The 21,052-nt window shown below is 59.8% G+C and overlaps 1 protein-coding gene across 1 annotated transcript; it reads right to left on the bottom strand.

The window, feature by feature from the left end:
- Positions 1–1,245: 1,245 nt before the first annotated feature.
- On the bottom strand, positions 1,246–20,821 carry B4GALNT4 (beta-1,4-N-acetyl-galactosaminyltransferase 4). The gene is made up of 20 exons (XM_071761919.1): positions 20,625–20,821; positions 13,922–14,037; positions 12,785–12,895; positions 12,068–12,163; positions 11,678–11,768; positions 11,286–11,386; positions 10,754–10,821; positions 10,283–10,361; positions 8,976–9,042; positions 7,608–7,751; positions 7,285–7,394; positions 6,895–6,995; positions 6,405–6,487; positions 4,421–5,684; positions 3,967–4,274; positions 3,561–3,714; positions 3,161–3,233; positions 2,634–2,787; positions 1,748–1,874; positions 1,246–1,484 (listed from the first exon to the last, which is right to left on the bottom strand). Exons 1-20 carry the CDS (start codon positions 20,773–20,775, stop codon positions 1,370–1,372), a joined length of 3,513 nt encoding a protein of 1,170 aa, XP_071618020.1. The 5' UTR covers positions 20,776–20,821; the 3' UTR covers positions 1,246–1,369.
- Positions 20,822–21,052: the final 231 nt, after the last annotated feature.

The raw sequence follows: 21,052 nt of genomic DNA, 5'->3' as shown, positions 1-21,052 counted from the left end.
TGGGCACAGCCACCCCCGGGCAGGGACAGGAGGAGCTGAGGGCAGCAGGACCACGTCGTGGGGGTGGGGGGGCCCGGGGGACACCCTGGCACGGCCACCCTGCCATCCAGCCCGGGGGGCATCGGGGGAGCCCCCAGGCAGAGCACGGGGCGCCGGCAGCTCCCGGGTGGGGCCCCGCTGTGGGGCGGAGGTTTCAGCAACCTCCCGGCAAGCCCGGGCGTGTGTCCCGGCGCTGCGAACGCGGCTCCTGCCTCCTCCTCCAGCACCAAAGGGACCCCCTGGCCCCCCCGCCCGCGCCCACCCCAGGGAGCACGTCCGGGTCCCGTCCTCACCCTCTCGTTGGGCCCCCCTTTCCTGGGAGGTTCCAACCTTTATCCCAGCAGCAGCCCAGGGCAAGGCTGCGGCTTCCTCAGCCTCCCGGGGTGTCACAAACGGTGACTTCGAGGATCGTCCAAGCCTCCACGGCCACCGCCCGGGGACGAGGGAGGGGCAGTGGACAACCTGGCTGCCGGTACCTACCGCCTGTCTGGGTACCACATCCCTGCCAAGGCCCCGGGGCGATGGAGGGGAAGGAAATCCCAGCCAAGACATTGATTTTATTTTTTAAGAATAATTAAAAAAAAAACCAACAAAAAAAACCAAGAAAAAAACCAACAACAAAAAAACCCAAACCCAAAACAACTGAAAACCAGACAAAAACTTCCTGAAAACAGCTTCCTACCTGATAATTTCACAGAAATTAGCTTGGAAACATCATTTGCTCTCCCCCCTGCTCCTGTACCTGCTTTGGGCAATGCCAGCCCATCCTGCCAGGGGGCTCTGCCTCCCCCGCAGCTCTGGGGAGGGTCTGGGCATCCCCAGTGGGCTCATACTCCCCTTGCTCACTCCAGTGGGTACCAATAGCCCCCTCTCTCCCCCGAAAAAACAGCTCAGCTTTCTAGCCAGGCCCAGGGACAAGGCGCTGGGTGTTTTGGGGGCATTTTAACTCAAAAGGGGCTGCAGAGCGCCAGCTGCGTGCTTGGGTACTGCTTCCCCCCCAGCATCTCCATCCTGGCACAGCCCCTGGGGATCCACAGCACAGCGGCTGGGGATCCCCTGGAGCATCTCTCCTCCCAGCACTAGGACGCCCACCACCCCGGCACTCATGAGTTCATAATAAATTCATTTCTGACTAAGAAATTAGACCCCTAAGAAAAAATCCACCACCCACTTTCACCCTCCCCGCTCCCCCCCCCCCCCCTCCTCCTCCCCAAAAAAACGAAGATTTGTTGAGAGGTGCCCTCAGGGACACCACTGGGGATCATGGGCGGAGGTTGGGGACAGCCGTGTGCCAGTGGTGGCCCATCTGCAGGGGTTGGTGGGACGGGCCTTAGTCCTTGGGTGGCTTCTTGCTGCGGGCGTTCCACATGCCACGCTTGGAGTGGTAGTAATGGTAAAAGTTCCTGAGACGCAAGCGCTCCACCTCCAGCCCGCTCTGAAGGACCCTGCAGAGGAACAGACAGAGGGACGGGCAGAGGGACAGAGGGACGGGCAGAGGGACGGGCAGGGGGACGGGCAGGGGGACGGGCAGGGGGACGGGCAGGGGGACGGGCAGGGGGACAGAGGGACAGGCGCTCAGGGATGCAGGAAATGCATCTGGCCCTCCCAAAGAGGCAGCTGTGCTCCTGGTCCCAGTCCTCATCCCACTGGATGGAGGGGACAGCAGGTCTCCCAGGGGATGGGCCCATCACACCCAGTCCCACCTCACCTGTCCAGCAGCTCCCAGTCCTCTCCGCCCCAGCGGTCCCGGAACTCCTCTGTGTTCATCCCACCCACACGGTCAAAGTCCGACTTGTAGATGCCGAAGAGGCCAAAGCCATTCACCTCCCAGTAACCTGGGAGAGCCATGAGGTGAAGGGTGTGGAGGGACACCACGTCCCCAGGATGCCACCTCCAATCCAGGAGCCACAGGAATGCCCCATCCCAACCCCTCAGCCCACCATGGGACCATCCTCACTGCTGCCAGCCATGGGTGGTGGGTGACAGACTGGTTTAGAATCCCAGACCAGTTTGGGTCAGAGTGACTTTAAAGCTCATCCAGTCCCATCCCCCTTCCATGGCAGGGACACCTCCCAGCAGCCCAGGGTGCTCCAAGCCCCATCCAACCTGGGCTGAGACACTGCCAGGGCTGGGGCAGTCACAGCTTCTGGGGGCAACCTGGGCAACCAGGGGCTCAGCACCCTCACCCCAAAGAATTTCTCCCTCCCTCCCCAAGATCTCCTCTCCATCTCCCCTCTTGCAAATGGAAACCCTTCCCCCTCGGAGGGTCCCATCCCTCCAGGCCCTTGTCCCCAGTCCCTCCCCAGCTTTCCTGGAGCCCCTTCAGGACCTGGAAGGTGCTCTGAGGTTTCCCCATTGTAGCCTTCTCTTCTCCAGGCTGAACACCCCCAACTCTCTCCCCCTGGCTCCAGAGCAGAGGTGTTTTGGGGGGCATCACACCCAACATGCCTTGAGCAGCACCCTTAGTCTCAAACCCCACCATGTTGTAGCAAACCCAACCCCCCCGTCTCACCCCCCCCCAGACCCAGCCCTGCAGCTCTCCTGAGGCAGGCAGGGGACATTCTCTGGGTGCTGCTGGAGGGGACCCCGCTCACCATTGGGCTCCCGTGGGGAGCTGCCACAGCTCAGCCTCATGACAATGGGGGCGTAGGCCAGCTTGCCCTCCACGCAGTGCTTCCGGATGCTGTCCAGGATGTTGGGGGGGAAGTGGATGTGCAGGTCACAGAGGAACACGATGCTGTGCCCGTTCTGCCAGGGGGACAGACACAAGCAGGGAGGATCAGGGTGAAACTGCTCCAGGAGAGAGGAGCTAAGGAGAGGGCTGGTCATAGACCAGACTCCCAGACTCAGCTGGGTTGGAAAGGACCTTAAAGATCATCCTGTCCCACCCCCTTTCCATGGTCAGGGACACCTCCCACCACCCCAGGTTGCTCCAAACCCCATCCAACCTTCAACACTGCCAGGGACAGGGCAGCCACAGCTTCCTTGGGCAACCTGGGCCAGGGGCTCAGCAGCCTCACACCAAAGGATTTCTTCCTCATGCCTGGCCTAAATCTCCCTCCTTCCAGCCTAAGGCCACCACCCCTTGTCCCATGGCTCCACACCCTCTCCCTCAGCTCACCTCCACCATGTCCACACCAGCCTGCAGCCCAGACGAGCGCTCGAAGTTCCCCGTGCGCCGCAGGTACTGGTACCTGAGGAGAGAGATGGTGCTGAGTGCTGCTGACCCAGGGACACAGCCAAGAGAGGGACAGGCACCACCAGCAAGGAGAGGGGACCTTCTCAGGAGGGGAGTCGAGTACCTCCATCTTGTGCTGAGGGTCCCCCCTGGGGAGGCAGAAGTTTCTGCATCCCCAACTCATCCATGTGGAAAACAAGTTTAAACCCCAAAATGGAGGAGGAGCAGCAGGTTGGGTGAGCACCACCAGGCTGGCCTGTCCCCCCACAAGGAACCCCACAGACCCCCTCTGGCAGCTCCAGGGGTGCATGGAAGGACCCCCAAGCTTGTGGGGATGGGTTACCTGGGCAGACGGGCGTCCTGGAGGGCTCTCTCAATGTCCATGTCGTCGCTGTCAAAGTCCACCAGGATGACATTGAAGTTGGCATCCTTTGTAGCCTCGTAGAGGTGGGCCATGTCTGAGATGAACTGCTGGACCCAGCGGGCTTGGTTCTTCACTGCCAAACATAGACACAAATGTCCCTCAGGCTCACCACGGGGGTCTCAAGAGCAACCCCTTCCCCAGCCAAACCAACAGCCCCCCCATCATGAGAAAAGAGAACATCAGCTTCTCATGAGAAGGGTTGAGATGAAAACTTCACCCCCCTAAGGGCCATCCTGGAGGGTGCAACCAGGGAGCAGAGGGGTCGTGTTCCTCCAGAAGGCAGAGGGAGCAGCAGAGACCCTGGAGAGGTCCTGCTGCCACCTACCAGGTACCACGAAGTGCACCATGACGTCCTGCCTCCAGCTGAGCCGCAGAGGCCGGCACAGGACGGGCTTTCCATAGAGGAGGCTCCAGGTGCTGGGCTGGGGCTCAGTGGCCCCCAGGGCTGGTCCTTCAGGGTTGGCCTCAGCACTGCTGTCCTGCTTGCCCTGGTGCAGGAGGACGTAGACGTACTCAGAGAGCCGGACCGTCCTCTGGCCCCGCTCTGACAGCTCCAGCTCCAGCAGGTAACGGTTCCCCCGCGCCGTGTCCCGACGCTTCTCCACGTTGATGATCCTCAGGAGGGTGTAGATGCTGCAGGGGAAGGAGAAATGAAAGCCCCCTCCCCCAGAGCTCTGCTCCTCGCAGCTCCAGGGCTTGTCCTGAACCCACCACCCAGCTCCCCCAGCCCACACGGGGTGAGGGCACATCCCCCAAGCCTCCCCCCTCTCCCTCCCTACCCTCCGTTCTTCTCGTTGAGCTTCTCCATGTACTGTGCCACCACCTCCACCACCTCGCTCTCGCCCAGCTGCAGGTTGCCCGACACGTTGCAGCGCAGATCGTTCCAGTCAGAGCGCAGGAGCTCGAAGTCCACTGAGCTGACACTGAACGTCCTCTGCCAGTTGATGGAGTCCTCCAGCCAGCTCTGCTGCAGCTCCTCGGCCTCGTAGCTGTAGTCTGACACCTCTTCTTCCTCCTCCTCCTCCTCTTCCTCCTGGCCCTTTCCCTCCTCCTGCTGGGACGCCGTCGTTTCTGACACCTTCAGAAGGGATGTCACCCGCCTCACCTCGGAGGAGTTGTATTCGCTGGTGGCCGCTGTCCTGCCCGGGGCAGGAGTGGTGTCCTCAGGGGTCTCCTTGCTGAAGAGCCCTTCAGTCCTCAGAGTGAGGATGCCAGGCAGCACCTGCCCCTCAGTCCCCAGCTTGGATGGTCCTTCCCACCTCCTGCCACCCACCCGGGGGCTCTTCCGCCGGGCAGGGTCCCTGTCCTTGGAGATGTTTTTCAATAGCCAGGGAGTCCGTCGGCCAGGGACAGCACGGAGCTTGCTGGAGGAGATGGGATGTTTCTGTGGGCTCATGGAGTGAAGATGGACTTTCTTCAGAGGCTTTGGGTAAAGGAAGATGCCAGGGAAGGCAGGCTCCTGGGCTGGGGCTTTGCGTTTCCCCGGCTGCAGCCTGGTCACATAGACCTTCTCCTGGGTTTTCTGTGGCTTTTTGTCTTCCCTGGGTGCCACAGGCTTGCTGGGACCCAGAATTTTTGCTTTTCCACCAAAGATGGGGACAGAGAGGTGGGGCTGAAGGTTCAGAGCCCCAGAACGCTTTGTGGATGCCAGCAGCCCCAGTTCATCCTCCTCAGCCTCACCAGGATCCCGGGGAAACCAGTGCAGCATCCGCCCACCGACCTGCTCCGGCGCGGGGCCCGTGTCCTCCTCACCACGGAGGTCCTTGGGGACAGCTGCGGGGCTGGTGCTGGCCTGGAGGGACGTGCTCCATCTCCCCAGCTGCCCAGGGGTGCTGGCCTTGGCCCGTGCCTGGCCCAGCCTGTGGCCAAAGCTGTAGTAGTCCAGGTCATCTCCATAAGCCCCAGTGACCGGCTGGGTCTCCTTCCCTTTGGCTCCAGGTACCGGTCCAGAGTTCTTCTCCTTGGCCTTTGGAGGTGGGTCTGTGGGCTCAGGGCTGTCAACTCCTTCCTCTTCTTCTCCCTCCTCCTCATCTTCTAGGAAATCTAGGGAGTAAAGCCAGACATAAGAACCCAGAAGGTCCTCCAGCAGCATGCTGGCCCCAGACAAAAAGGGCCAAGGAGATAAGGAGGCCCTCGAGATGCTGGAGCAGCTCTGCTCTGGAGCCAGGCTGAGAGAGTTGGGGGTGTTCAGCCAAGGGAGAAGAGAGGGAGAAGAGAGGGAGAAGAGAGGGAGAAGAGAGGGAGAAGAGAGGGAGAAGAGAGGGAGAAGAGAGGGAGAAGAGAGGGAGAAGAGAGGGAGAAGAGAGGGAGAAGAGAGGGAGAAGAGAGGGAGAAGAGAGGGAGAAGAGAGGGAGAAGAGAGGGAGAAGAGAGGGAGAAGAGAGGGAGAAGAGAGGGAGAAGAGAGGGAGAAGAGAGGGAGAAGGTTCTGGGGAGACTTTAGAGCATTGTCCCATCCCTGGCAGCGTTGGATGGGGCTTGGGGCATGGCAGGGGGCTGGGTGATTTTTAAGGTTCTTTCCAACCCAAATCCATCTGTGATTCCATGGTAAGGAACAGAGAGAGACAGAGCTGGTCTCCAGCAAGGTGAAGGTGTGAGTTACTGCTGGGGGGGGAGGCAGAGTCCTCCTCCAGCCCCCCAGCAGGGCCAGAGCATCCCAATGGGTTGTGCCAGGGGAGGGGCCGGTGGGCAAGGATGCTGGAGGGGACCAAGGGGTGAGGATGCAGGGGGCTGGGATCTGCTGAGATCTGCCCACAGTGACTCACTGTCTTGGCTGAGGAAGAGAAAGGCTCTCTGGCGGGGATCCTCCTCCTCCTCATCCATCTTCATGTACTTATAAAAACCGAACCTGGGAGACAGAGGATGGGGTGAGGTCCCCGAGGTGAGGAGGATGTCTGGGCAGGGGGACGTGCACACACACACACACACACACACACACACACACACACACACACACACACACACGTGAGGAACAGGGAGGAATGTCCCCAGGTGCAGGGCAGGCCCAGCCCAGCTCCGGAAGAAGCTGGGATTCCCAAAATCCAGGAGCAGTGCCAGGGCTCAAGCTGATACGTGCCCCAGAGATGGGGCAAGAGCCAGCCTGGAGGTGGCTTTTCCATGGGGGACAAAGCCTGGGGACAGGTGGTGGAGGTTGCATCACCACAGAACTCTTTCTCCAGCTCCTTGAGCACCCTGGTGACATCAGCCCCATCCTCCCCCGAGCACCCTCCCAAACTCCAGCCCCCCAACACTTACTTCTCCAGGTAGAGGGGGGACTCCCTGTAGAAGCATTTGTTCTCTGTCTCCATGTGCGTGAGGCGTGTGAAGTCGTTGGGGTACACGAACGAGAGGTAGACCTGGGGAGATGACCATCCCACTGTCAGAGAACGGGTCGTGGGGGGACATAGGGGCCAGCAGGGCTAGGAGCTGGGGACCTGAGGCCACCAGCATGGTGACCCCCAGCATCTCAAACACCCCATGGGGCTTTTAACCCAACCGCCTCTGGGCCAAGGTGGAAAAGCTCAGCCAGGGACATTTTCTCCTGGACTTTAAGACACTCCAGTCCCAGGGTGGGGGCAAAGTGCTCTGCTTCACCCCGTCTCCCACCCGAGTGCTGACCCTGTCCCACCACGGGGAGACACTTACAAATTGCAGGCCCTGGTAGCGGGCGATGGGGAAATCCTTCACCACGTATGTGGGGCTGTAGGCACAGGGCACCAGCACATTCTCCACTCGGGAGGCCTCGATGGCAGGGGCTGAGGAGAAGCAGCTGTGGTTCAGCCCCAAGCTGTGCCCACCACCCCCAGAGCCCAACCCACCTGATAATCTCTGCACAAACCACCCCAGCAGAGATGCCTCCACCCGAGAGGTGGGCAGGAGGTAGGAGGGAGGCTCTAGGTGCCTGTGGCAGCCAGGTCCTGCCTTCTTCCTCCCCCAGACCCCACGGAGATGTGGTCCTAACCACTTACTGAGGAAGAAGGTGTCCCTGGGGTCAGCCTTCAGCATGTCAGCCCCGTGCTCATCTCGCTGAGCCTCCCAGAGGTGGCTCCCGCTGTGGCTGGCCAAGGTCTGGGGGATGTGCTCCACATGGTTCATCTTCAGGGAGGATTCATCTGCAGGACAGGACAGGTTCTGAACCCCACCAGCTACCACAGATGGAGCATTGACCTGGGAGCATCCTCCAAGGTGGCACTTCCCAACCTCTGCATCCCTCCCACCACCAGGGTTGGGAGGATCATGGGCTCCTCCTGCTCCCAGGGGGCCAAGGGGAGGGCAAACCCAGCAGGGTGAACCCTCTGGCAGCTCCCCGAGACCCCCCAGCCTAACGATTGTCATCAACTAAAAAGCTCCAGAGGATGAAGGCACAGCTGATCCCAGACAGGCAGCCCCAGCTCTGGAGACAGCATCGCTCAGCAAGGACCAGGGGTGGGAACACTCCAGGGAACACTCCCAAGGACATGGGAATGAACCCAGAACATTCGGCCCCATGGGGGTGCAGCTATAATGCAACACGAGCTGGTTGTGCCTCCTGCTCAGGGCTGAGGGTGACACCAACCTCCCTCAGGGAGGTCACCTTGGCCACACTTGGAGCTGCCTGCCCTGAGCCCTTCCCAGGCAGCCCTGCCTGCTCCCAGCACCCAAGGGTGCTCCCTTTCCAGGCAGGGAACCCCAACCCCAGATCCACCTGCATGCCATGGGGAAGGCTCCCCACTGGAAAAGCCCACCAGAAGGGCAGGGAGGAGGATGCTGCTGTTGTCCCCATGCTGTGGGCTCTCCACGTGGCTCAGCCCCGGGATGTTGCTGGCCTGACAGACAGCAGTCCATGGGGGGATTTCTCTGCACATCACCTATCTCACAGGTCCATCCCAGCTGCACCCCTCCTCTCCCCATCCATCCCCCCTGTGCCCTCCTGCCTTATTGACCCTTCCCAGGACATGGTTGATGGCCAGACCCAGGACCCAGCCATCAGGTCCTATCTTGCTGCCAGGAAAGAGGGGCAGGCAGCAGAAGATCTATAGATTTAATTAAACCTCACACCATCCATCCCTGCTCACCTGACAGCTCCTCAGCACTGCAGGCCAGCAGCCAGACCCGAGCACAACAGAGCTGGGGGTCCCTGCACCATCACCTCCACATCTCACTCTCAGGAAGGTCAAACCATGAGCCCAACATTACCCCGACCCCCCGCAGCCCCTTCCTGACACCCAGCACAAGCTCTGGTGGGTCTGAGAGGCAGAGATCTGCAGAATCTTATTTTCCAGGACCCCATTTCCACCCCGAGCTCTGGTGCCATCTTCCCCCCAGCTGCACCCCGAGCTGGTGTGCCATGGCCTCACCTGTGTACAGGGAGATGTAGGAGGAGTCGATCACCTCGAACTTCAGGCTGGGGAGGAAAACTCGCCACTAGAAGCAAATAAAAAGGAGGTGGAGAGCAAGCAGGGGGGGAAACAGCTGCACCCCGGGATGTGTCAATCCCTGTTCTCCACTCCCTGGACAGATCCCAGCCCCAGTCCTGCAGGAGAGGAGGGAGGAAGAGGAGTGAACCTGCCCCAGCACAGACCCAGGGCTGTCTCCTGCCTCCCCTCCTGGTGACTTGGGACCAGCAGCAAGGGCAGAGGGGAGGCGTGGGCAGAGCCTGGAGGGGTCTCCAGGAACAGAGAAGGTTTTTTGTTGCTTGAACAGATCCTCACGGCTGCCTGCCCCGATTTAGCTGATGAAAAGCCCATCCTTGTGCTTTGTCCCGACAAGCCCTGAAACCCCCCGGGGAGAGACGCATTAGGGTCCCACTCTGCTGCTGCTGTGGTTCCTTTCTGAACATCTGAAAGGTTTCCCTCCCTCCAGCACAAACACCTCTGCCCCTGCTGTTTGTTTTGCCCGGCAGAGCCGAAGATCTTATCGGGAGGGGGGAGCTGGGACAGGAGGGAGGAAGGGAGCGGTGGTTCAGCTCCTCTGCTGCTCTCCTGGCACCCCTTGGACTCCAGTGATTAATGACTGCTGGGGAGAGACAAAACATTGGCCAAGGAGCCAGCAGCTTCCCCCCTCCTGACAACAGCTGGGCAGACAAGTTCAGATTTGAAATTCACAGCATCTCAAAGAGCACAGAAAAAAAAGAAAAGGGGGGAACCCACTCCATCAGCTCCACCACCACCAGAAAAAAGGGACCCATTCCCTCCCTGCCCTGAGCCCGGGACACAAGCCAGCGTGGTGGGCTCTGACCTTCCATGGGCTCTCCTTGCCCATGAACTCCTGTGAGAAGAAGCCCTCAGGAACCTTCCACCCCACCCATCAGCCCTTCTTCAAGAGGCCCAGGAGAAGTGGGACCAGGTGTCCCATCACCCCTGGAGCAGAGGGGTTGCTCTCTTGGCACCCATGATGGGGGGAACACAAGCAGGGCAGGAGCAGAGGGCAGGGACTTCAGGTGCCAAAAGGTCACCAGCACGACGGGATGGGATGAGGACAAAGAAACACAGCCCATGCCTGGCATCCTGGGCAGGGACAGCCCAGGGTGGTGGGGAGATGAGGTTGGGAAATGGAGGTTCTGTTCCAGGACAAAGTCTTTTCCTGCACCTAGGGAAGAGCCCAGGTGCTGGCTCTGGGCAAGACAAGCCCTGGCCTGGAAGGAGCATGTGGGGCATTGACTCACACCAACTTCCACGTGGTCTGAACCTCGGTCATCTTGTTTGTGGAGCAGCTCGAAGTAGTAGCGCCTGGAGGACATGAGGCTGCAGAGCAGGGGGAAGAAGCTGGTGAGAAACCAGTGATGGGCACTCCTCTGCTGGAGGAACACCCTCCCTGTTTTGCCCACGTGTGGCTAAACCTCCCTCTGTCAAGGAGACTGCAGCACAATGTGGTACCTGCTCCCTCATCCCCCTGCTGAGAAGCTCCATGAGATTCCCCCATCCCCACCTCATCATCTGCAGAGTGGCTGAAGTCCCAGCACCTTCAAGCCATGGACCTGGTTCATGGTTGGTGGAGCTCCTACCCAGGCCAGACCCCACGTGGCATTTGGGAAGAGACCATGGCCGGGGGCTCCTCCCAGGGAGGAGGAACTGGTCAGTGCCAGCAGCTCTGTCTCCATCTCACCAGGATGAGCAGTGGGAGGAGGGATACTCACCGTAGAGGCTTGGAGACTTGTGAGCTGAACTTGGTGAACTCTCCTGGTGCTGTCCACTCGGTCCCCAGCTGGAGGGAGGAGAGTGAGAGGGCTCTGGGGACACCACAGGCCAAGCAGATTTGAGCCCCAAACCCCACCAGGCCATGAGCATCTCTCCTCTAACTCCACCAGGCACCATGCCATGCTGCAGAGAGGCAGGAGCACACCCCAGGAGCTGTTTGTACCCAGCTGGTGGCACTCAGAACTTGTCACCAGAGAATACCACCATGGTCCCAAAAACACATGGGTGTGATGATGGACCATGGGGTCTCCATTTAGAGAAGGTAACACCAAGAAAATCCAGGAGCAAACATTAAACCCCCTACTCTGGGACATAAAATGGTCTTTGGGAGCTTCAGCCAGGGTGGGACCACGGGCCCAATGGTCCTTCAGAAGCCCAACCAGAGATGGCTGGGGGCAGGGATGGGACCAGGCTGAAGTCACCCAACGTTTCCCAAGGGGCAAGGGCAGGAAGGGGAAGGACAGCACAGACCTTGCCCACGGAGGCAGCCAGGCGGGAGTTGGAGGGACTGTCATCAGAGCTGAGCCAGAACTCAGAATTGTCATCTGAGGCCACAGAGAACTGGAAATCCCCTGGGGAGACCAAAGGAGAAGGTGAGGGCAGAGGCACCCAGTGGGGCTCAGCCACAGAACCCCCTGGAATGGAGGGAAGGAGATGGTGGGGCCACCCCAGACCCCACACCCTCGCTCTTTCTAGATGGGACCGGGGGTTCACCTCCCTTTAAAGCAGTCAGGGAAAAGGGATCTTTGCTCCAGAAGGACCCTCCTGCCTTTGAGCCAGGGCTGCAGGGACTGTCCCCAAGAGCCTTTCTGTCCCCATGTGGCCCAGGAAGGGGGATGAAGAGGTGAAACTCCTCCACTCACCATCCTTGAAGGGGTGGATGTAGCCAAAGATCCTCAGCCCGTAGTTCTTCCACTTGGGGGACACTGCCAGCTTCTTCACCGTGGTGCGGGTCTGCAGAGGACAGACAGACATGAGACCACCAACAGCTCATGCCCAGGATGATGCACCAACCCCACCAAGCCCCCCTCCTCCTTGTCCTCCCAGGGTCCCATGCCCCTGCCACCACAGGGGACAGGAAGGTCCCAACACCACCCTCTCCCCTTCCATCCCTGCTCTGCTGGGAATTACCTGCCCAGAACCAAACCCAAAAGCCTTTGAGTGAAGTTCTTGAGGACCAAACCCACAGGCAGTGGAGATCCAGCAGCACCCAGAGAGAGATGAGACCCACCACCACCAGACCTGGGACTCACGTGGGGAAAGAGTGGAAAATGGAGGTTCTTCCTCAGGTGCCTCACAGCCCCTCCACACCAGTCCTCAAAGACGTGCAGGTTTGCCTTCCCTTTGTACTGGGGACAAGAGAGGGAGATGAGCAGGGTGTCCTCCTCAGGTCCCCCCGTGCCCCCGAAGGACAGCATTAGGGGAGGCTGGGATGTGGATGTCACCTTCCTGGCCCTGGCCCTTCTGCAGTGACAGAATGCTGAGCTCCAACCCCTTCATCAGCCCCAGGATCAGGATGCCAACCCCAGGAGGATGCCACCCAGGAGGTGGCCACACCACCAACCTTCTTGCTGCTGCTCCTTTGGCTCCCAAGCACACTTGGGCAAGGGATGTTGTCTGAATATGCCCCCAAAAGCCTGACCCCATCCACCACCCACCCCCAGCACACACACATCCCACCCAGGAGACCATCCCAGACCTATCTGGAGAAGACAAGCAGGAAGATGTCCCCTTGCACACCCACATAGACTGCTGGGGAGGCTGCTCAAGGAGCTCATCCCCATGGCCAAGACTCCAGGACCAGGCAGAGCCCCACAGATGGGTGATGGGAGGAGGGAGGAGCTGGAGATGGCTCTGGAGCCTGGCACACTGCAGGGACATGGGCTGCAGGGTCCCCAGCAAGGGGCTGGGTGTCCTCCATGGACCTTCTCCTCCCCCATCACCCCCTCAGCTGCTCCCTGCCCACCTACCTGCTCATTCCAGGGCAAAGCCTGCCTGGTCAGGTTGAGTTTGGGGTGGTTGGTGCCTTGGTTGGGCCATTGGCCTCTGGAGAACCATCTGTCCAAGTCCTGCCCGTCACTCTGCCAAGCAAGGAGGGAGAGGTGAGAGATGGGGGATGTGGGCAGCCCAACCCTGGGTGTGGGAGGTCTCCCTAGATCCAGAAGTCTCATTTTGGATGTTGAGCATTGCCAAACCAAGGCAAAAGCTCTCAAAGGAAAGCAGGAGCAGAAAAACACTGGCAAGGTGTCCCAGGGAGCTGAATTTCAAAATGTTCTGGCTGAACTTGTCCCTCTTCCTCTGCCAAGGAGGGAAACAGTGAGCTTTCTGTTCACCCAAAGGATCTGCCTGCCCTGACAGGCTGCTGGACATGGAACATTTCAGGCTCCGTCTCCAAAAGCGCAGAAGAAATCTCCACACCCACCTCTGGGCTGTGGCAGCTCCTGCTCCTCCTTTAACAGGGATCAGGTTAATCCCACGGAGAAGCTGAGGGGCAGATGCCTTCAGGGGCACACAGTTTTCCTCTGCTGTGTTGGAGAGGCCTCAAGGATCACCTGGTCCAACCTTTCCAGGTAGGAACATGGTTTAGATCCAATGGCCCAGCACCTTGTCAAACTGAATCTTGGGGTCCAGGATTGGGAAGCCACCACTCCCCTGGGGAAACCATCCCAACCTCCCACTGTTCTCAGAATTAAAAAACATTTTCTGGTGTCCAATCGGGATCTCCCCATCACTCCTGATGTATCATATCCCCATCACTCCTGAAATATCATTTCAGGAAGGATATTGACAGTTGGACACAATGATCTTAGAGGTGTTCCCCCATTGTGACAATTCTGTGACCTTTTCCATGTGGCACCTTGTAAAAAAGGGAGCCTCATCTTTAGAGATGTCTTAATGGCCTTGTTGGTTCTTTCCAACACCTGCAGAAGATTCAGTGGGGTTTTTTCAGACCCTATGAGAGCTGTTGAGCAGAACCAGAGAGGCTGTGCCCTCTCCATCCTTGGCTCTCCTCAGCTGGACAAGGTCTGGAGCATCCTGCTCTCATCGGCCATGGAAGGGGACTTGGCCCACCCACCCCCCAGGGACCTTCCCATCTCTTTGGTTACCATCAGCTCCTCCTCCTGGCTCTCACTGGAGTCCTCGGGGTTGCTCTGCCGCGACGATGCCCGAGCTGCCACGGCCCGCCGGCCGGGATCCGTCACCTCCCCCATCCTCTCGCCATCTGCCAGGGGAGCAGGAGTGAGCCCACGGCCACCCCCACGGCCACCCCATCCCCACACCGCTGCCCACCTGGGGACAGGCAGGTGCTGCCACCCCTGGAGGGGCCCGGGAGGTGATGGCAGGGCAAGGAGGGGCTGTGGCTGCCATTCCCCTCATCACGTTTGCAGTAAGCCGCTTGCTCATCAGCGCCCGCTTTAATTACTGACAGCCTCCCCCCCCAACCAGCCCTTGACGTAAGTGGCAGCCGGGATCAGCTCCCACGGGATGTCCCTCCACGTCCAGCCCTGGGGACATGTCCCTGCACCCTCGGATCCCCTGGGACCCCATTTTCCTGGAGCATCTCCCAGTTCTGCCCACAGCGCCCCAGACACCCCCCAAGCCCCCCTTTCCCAACACCCCTGACAGCCCCGTTGTGGAGAACTTCATTACCACAAGCCGTGTTAATCGTTCCCAGCCCACCTCCCCTGCCCTCACATCCCCTTCCTCAGCTGCCGGGGGGTGGGGTTAAATCCCCCCTCTTCCCAGCATTAAAATAACCAACTTCCCCCAAAACAACAACCCAGACATGGCAGGGGGCAAAGTGTCCCTGTCCCTCCTCCTCCCCCCAGCAGCCAGCCCGGGGGGCTCCCACCTCCCCAGAGGGGGGACCCGGGATGGGGGACACTGGAGAGTGGGGACTTCATACCCCACGGCCAGGCTGAGGAGGGTCTCGGGGTGCCCCATGAAGCCCCCCACCCCTCCCATTAGTATTCCAGCGGGCGCGCAGCCGGCGTCTCCTTGGAGATGGCCGCAGAAATCCCCTCCCCACCGCGGGGACAGGAAATTAAAGCTCTAAAGCCCCTTCTTCTGCTCTCGGCCATTCTTCAGCCCTGGCAGCTCTCCTGGCAGCTCCCCACCACCGCCCCTCCCCCCAAAGCCCCAGCGATGGGGAACGTGGCAGGGATGAGTGGGACCCCCTGAGCCCCCCCCGGGGATGCTCTGCCAGCCCAGGCAGGGGGAACAAAGCCCATCCCGGGGGAACAAAGCCCATCCCCGCCCCGCCGGGGCTGCAGAGCCACTGCCCGGGATTGTCAGTCCCTCCCCACGCTGAGCTGTGGATTAATCACGGCCCCGCTCCCGAGGGACTCACCAAGGGACATGGCCACCCCCTGCCCGCTCACCCCCAAGGCACCGGGGATACCAGAGAGAGGTTACTCAACATAAATTGGAGCAAAGAAGGGAAAAGCCACAGGTTCCCCCCAGCCCAGCTGCACCGGGTCCAGCCCTGGGGGCTCCCAAGGCCAGGAGCTCCTGGTGGATCTCCATCCCACCTCCAGGCTCCATCCAGCAGCCACCTACTCAAGGTCCAGCAGGACAGGGCTTGTGCTCCCCACTTTGGTTGGCATCTAAATACAATCCCACCACAAAGAGAGGGGGTTTGAGGAGCTCGAAGGGGTTTGAGGAGCTCGAAGGGGTGGTTGAGGGGCAGCACCCAGGGCCAGCAGCAGGTCCCTGAGACGAGGATGGAGAAGAGCTTCCCCGTTGGATCTCACAGCCACATGGACCCCTGGTGCAACCCCCCCTCTCTGGGAAGCACAGAGGGGCCTTTCACACCCCAGCCCCTGCCTCCCCCCTCCTCCCCGAGCTGGCAGCAGGCAGCTCACTGCCCTGAACACAGCCCCTTTCTTCGGGTGGGTTTGGGAGCAGGGAGTTCTCCGGCAGCTTCCCCTGGACCCTTTCCAAACCTTCCCACGTGGTGAGAGATGCTCTTTGCTTGCTCTTCCTCCTCCCTCATCTCCTAATTGTTCCTATGAGTCTCCATGGGGGCTGGCTGCAGCTCACACCATGCTCACACACCACCATCCCAGACCCAGCACAGGAGCATCCCCCAAAGGACCAGGGCTGGATTCCCAAAATCCCCTGCACTCCTGCAGGATGCTCAGTCCCAGTGGAAGGGTCCCATGGGGGGTTGGGTGGAACAAGCTGGTCCTGACCATCAGGCAGATGGGGAACACTTAGGAAAAACCCAACCAGAGCTGGAGCATCCCACTGAGACCAAGCCCTGTGGTCCAGACCAGGGCTGGAGGTGGTTTGAGGCCTGGGATAATTCCCTCAATTCCCACTGTCAGCTGGTGCAGGAGACCTTGGAATGAGCACAGGAGATTGCCAGGGGACCTTCACGAGCACATGGTGCTACCTCAGGGGACATAAACACAAGAGAAAAGAGAAGGAGGAGCTGGGGTGGGACAGATGCCTCTGTGCCAGGAGGATGGGCTGCTCAGAAAGATGCTGGAAGCACCGGGAAGGGCAGGATGCTGAGTACCCCAAATCTGAGGTGACATCTTTTAAGGTCCATCACCCAAGCAAGGTTTGATCCTGATCTCTGAATGTCTGCAGGATGCTTCTGAGCTCTGCGAGTCCAGAGGGGTGGATGAAGAGGAACAAACCTCTAGCATCCAGCCTGGCTACCCCTGAGTCCCTCTGCACAGCTGGGAAATGCTTCACAGCTTCCATAAAGATTCCCTCACCCATCCCAACCATCCCCTCTCTCCCTATGGAAACAGAGAAATCAAACCCTACCAAACCATTGAGAGAGTGGGGAAAAAAAAAAAGCCAAAACAAACCAGTAACAGCCCTGTTCTTGGGAAACAGGTGTTGGTGGAAAGAGAGGGGACAGGGACACACTCATGGTGGCATGTGAAGCTACAGCCATGCCAGGGGGAGGCCAAGCCCCCACAAGAGGTTTCCCCCACACTGCAAGGGCACCAGGAAGGAGGGATGGAGGCAGCAGCTCTAGCCAGATGCTCCAGGGACATGGCAAGAGTGAGGAGCTCAAGGAGAACCATCCCAAGCACCTCCAGGTGCCCCAGAGAGCTGCCAACACCCACCACATCCTCCCAGGACAGAAAACAGAGCCCGTGGGGCTGTGGGAAGCAGAAGAAGCAGAGATAAAGGGAGGAGACATCAAAACCCAGACAGTGACAGCAACAGCATTGGTGTTCCCACCAAACCCCTTTTGTGCTGCTTCCCTGCTCAGTGACATCCCCAGCAGCAGCCAGCCCGATGGGAATCAATGCTGAAACCCTTGGGGCTGGGGGTGGAGCAGCCACCAGACCACCCCAGCTTGGAGGACACCCCCAGGAGATGCTGTGCTGGAGGAGCAGAGATGTGGATGCCCCCTCCAGGGTGCTCCAGAAGCTGCTGAGCTCCATCCTAGTGCAGCAAAGAACCCAGGCTTGGCCAGCCAGGCTTTCCAGAGGTCCATCCCTATGGATCTACCCTTCTCCCAGACCTGGAAGAGGCAACCAGTGACCCCCAGCTCACTGCAGAGCATCAACAGCTCTGCTGGCAACAGACTTCAAAAGCAGCCCCAAGAGGAGGGAAACCGACTGACAGCAAATGCCCACCTTAAAGAGGACAGGGAATATTTTTATCAGGTTGTTTTATGTCCTTTTTTTGATGTTTCTAAAAGGACTGAAGCTCTGGGCCATGGAAGAGCCTCCAGGGCTGGGGAGAGAGCTTTGTTCTCCTCCTGCTGGAGCTGCTGGGATGGGTCAGGATCTGCTGAAAACATCTCCTGGCCCAGGGTCTGGGGGTTTCTGCAGAGACCAGAGCCACAAACACACCCACAACATCCCCCCCTCCAGCAGGGACCCTGCAGCCCCCCCAGAGGCCAAAGTCAAGGGCAACACATCCCTTGTCCCTCTGTCTGCCTCTTGTCCAGCTGGCCCCTGGCAGGACACTCAGGGTGACCAAGAGCCAATTCAGGGACACCTGAGAGGAGCAGGGCAAGGAGCCCTGGGCAGCATGGGCCACAGCCCAGCCAGCACAAGGGTTCAGGAACCCTCTGGTGAAACCAACACCAACCCCAGCCCGAAACCCCCCTTTTGGTCAGCAGGGACAGGTCCAGCTTTCCCTAGCACCCAGGGGTGTCTGGCTGGGGAAATCAGCATTTTCCAGCAGGGTTGGGAGAGTGGGGTGATGCCAAGAGGGAGAAAAGCAACAGCCAGCCTCCCCAGAAGGCTCTTTCCCATCCTCTTCCCTGCCTGCTCCCAGCAGCCCTGAGAAAAGGGACAGAACCGGCCTTGGTTTGCAGCCTCTCAGCATCGCAATTAAAATCGAAGTGCCTGAGGCAGCTGCTCCGGCCAGAACTGCCGGGTTAACCCCCGCAGCTCGGGGAAAACGCTGCTCAGCATCATCCTCAACCTTCTCCCGTGCCAAATCCCACAGGAGAGGGAAACTCCTCCCTCCTGCTGCCCCCAGGCCGAGGACAGACCCCACAGGACGGGTCCAGGCTCCACGGGTAGTGATGGATGGAGCTGGACAGAGAGCATCCAGCTCACCCTGTGCCTGGGGCTTGAAGCACTCTGGGGAGCCCTCTGTCCACCCGGGTCTGCCCCTGCTCCCACAGCTCCTCCAGACCAAGTCCAGAAGGTCCCATATAGGCAGGGATCAAGAAGCCCAGCTGGGTTTTCTGCTTTAGCTGTGAGTTGGCTCCAACATACTCCCACCTGCATCCTACACTGCCCCCTCTGCAGATCCTCCCCCCCCCCAATCTGATTCCTGGCACCTGCACCGTTCCAAAGCCCCATTCCAGTGAGCAGGGAGGCAGGGCCAGCCTCCCCTTTTCATCTTTTTTTCTCCCTTTTTTCTGCCTCCCCACCTGGCCCGCCAGCATCTCCACCCCATTGACTCCCTGCGGTTTCCTAACTAATGGCCTCAGGCCTCATTAGTTCAGATGAGGAATCCGTGTATTCAGCTAGGGAGAGAAAGGTAATTATCTCCTTGTACAATCTGAGAAAAGGGGACATTATTCCCAGCCAGGTCCCCAGAAAACTATCAGCTGTGAATCTCAAACTTTCCTGTGCCCAGAACCAAGCAGTGATGCTGCAGGACCATGCATCCTCCCCCACCACCCCTCACCCAAACCCCTCCCTCTGCCCCCAAAAACTCTCCCACTGTCCTTTTTCTTTAAAATATATTTTTCCTCTCCCTTGGATATTTTTATTGCCTTTTTAATTTTTTTTTTTTTTTTACTCCATTCAAAATTTTTCCAACTCAAACATTCGCTGGTTGTCGCACTCTGGCTTTCTGCTGGCTGCTGCACCGGGATGTGGGGTCACCCACGCCTTCCCAAACCCCTTCCCCAGCCTCCTCCCCACTCCTCTCTCCATCACCATGCTTCCCAGAAAGACTCAGCAGGATCTGAACCCTGGGTTGGCCACACGTTCCCCCCCCAGGCTTTAGGCACCGACTGGAAAATTCCAGCACATGGAGCAGCATCTCCCAGGAGTCCGGTCTCGGACAGCAGAGTGGGGCATGATCCAGCCCAGAAGAGGTCCAGCTTTTCCTTCTCCCACCAGCCTGAGGAGACATCCCCCCTACCCTCCCCTGTGCCCCCCACAGCACGGGAAGAATCCAAACCCCAGCATCAGAGCAGCAAAAAAAGCCACCGGAAAGCCTCCCTCTCCCAAACTGTGACATCCCCAACGCTGTCCCCATCCCAGTGCTTTCCCTGCCTCCCCCAGACCCCCCAGCCTACAGCCCCCCCATCCAGTTTATCCCGCTGGAAGCCGGAGCATCTCCCGATTGCTTCCGCAATCTCGGATCCCCGCGAGCATATTATTAGCATTATCCCCATTTCCCCCCATTTAAGGCCCGAAAATTTGCAGGCTCATGCTGCTGCTATGGAGGGGGAAACTTTGGGTTCACAGCACCGGCCCCTAACCCGCTCCGGAAAGCTGTTTCTTGCCTCCAATTCATGTTTCTGTTTTAATTAGTTTAGGGGGGAAAAAAAAAACCCAAAAAAAAAACCAAACAAAAAAAACCGCTAGGCGACATCAGTCCGACCAGAAATGTCACCGCAAGTCAAGTTTCACCCAGCAAATATTCCACCAAGTTTCATCCCACCCGAGCAGCCCAAGGAGGGTAAAACCGGGAGCAACGAACCCCGGGGTGGTACCGGTCCCTGGAGATCGCCACTGGAAGTACGGTGGGAGAAGGAAGGGATTTTTCCGATGGAGAAGCCCAGGCTGAGAAAGTGCTGGGAAGGGCCGGGTTTGCCCCTGCCCGGTGGCTATAAATGGTTTTCTTTGTCATCGCAGCCAAGCGGCGGCGGAAAAACGAGGACGGAGCCGCTCGAGGAGGGGGGAATGAAGAACCTCCGAGTAGTTTGGGGTCTCTCCTGAGTGTTCCCCGATCACCCCATCCCTGGAGGTCCAACACTGGGGTGTGAGGCTGAGGTGGGGTCTCGCTCTCCCGAGACTCACCTGGTTGGTGCGGGATGGATGGGGTGGGGGTCCCACCGCCCGAGGTGCTTGGGAATGGTAGCAGCCGGGGGGTCTCAGCCCAAATGGAGCTGGGGGACAGCAGGGGGGGGTGTGCCAACCCTAAGGTAGCTGAGGGGGCAGCGAGGAGGGGGACGGTGTCCCACCCCCAGGGCACCAAGGGGGGGATGCTCTTAAGTCCCACCACCTTCGAGGGGAGGACCCCAAAACACACGGAGACCTCGCAACCGGGGTGATGGGAATGCGGGAGGGGCCCCCCAGCGCTGTTCCCGGTTGGAAGGAGAGGGCGCACACCGAGACCCTCAGCCCCCCCTCTCGTTACCTCTGCTGTAGGCGAAGGGGAGGCGCAGGGCGCGGCCCTGGCGCACCAGGCTGATGTGGAGGTAGGTGAACCAGACGGCGAAGGTGAGCAGAACCAGCAGCAACAACAGCTTCAGCTGTTTCCGAAGCTTCTTCACCGGGAGCCGCGGCATCCTGCCGCCCGCATCGCCGCCGTTCCCCCCCACCCCCCACCCCTTGCAGCCGCAGCCGCCGCCGGCCTACCCCCGGCCCATCGGTCGCCCCGACCGCCTAGCCCGCTGAGGTTACGGGCCGGCAGCGGGGCGGCGGCGGCGGGGCTCAGCACGATGCCCCCCGGCCGCCCGCAGCAGCATCGCCGCCGCCCCGGCGCGCCGGCCCCCGCTGCGGGGAATGAATGAGCGGGGCCCGGCCCGGCCCGGCCCCGCCCACCCGCGGGAGGACACGCCCTCT

Source organism: Heliangelus exortis, chromosome 18 (assembly GCF_036169615.1).
Source record: "Heliangelus exortis chromosome 18, bHelExo1.hap1, whole genome shotgun sequence".
NCBI classification, from domain to species: domain Eukaryota; kingdom Metazoa; phylum Chordata; class Aves; order Apodiformes; family Trochilidae; genus Heliangelus; species Heliangelus exortis.
This window is presented reverse-complemented; position numbering and strand designations above follow the sequence as displayed.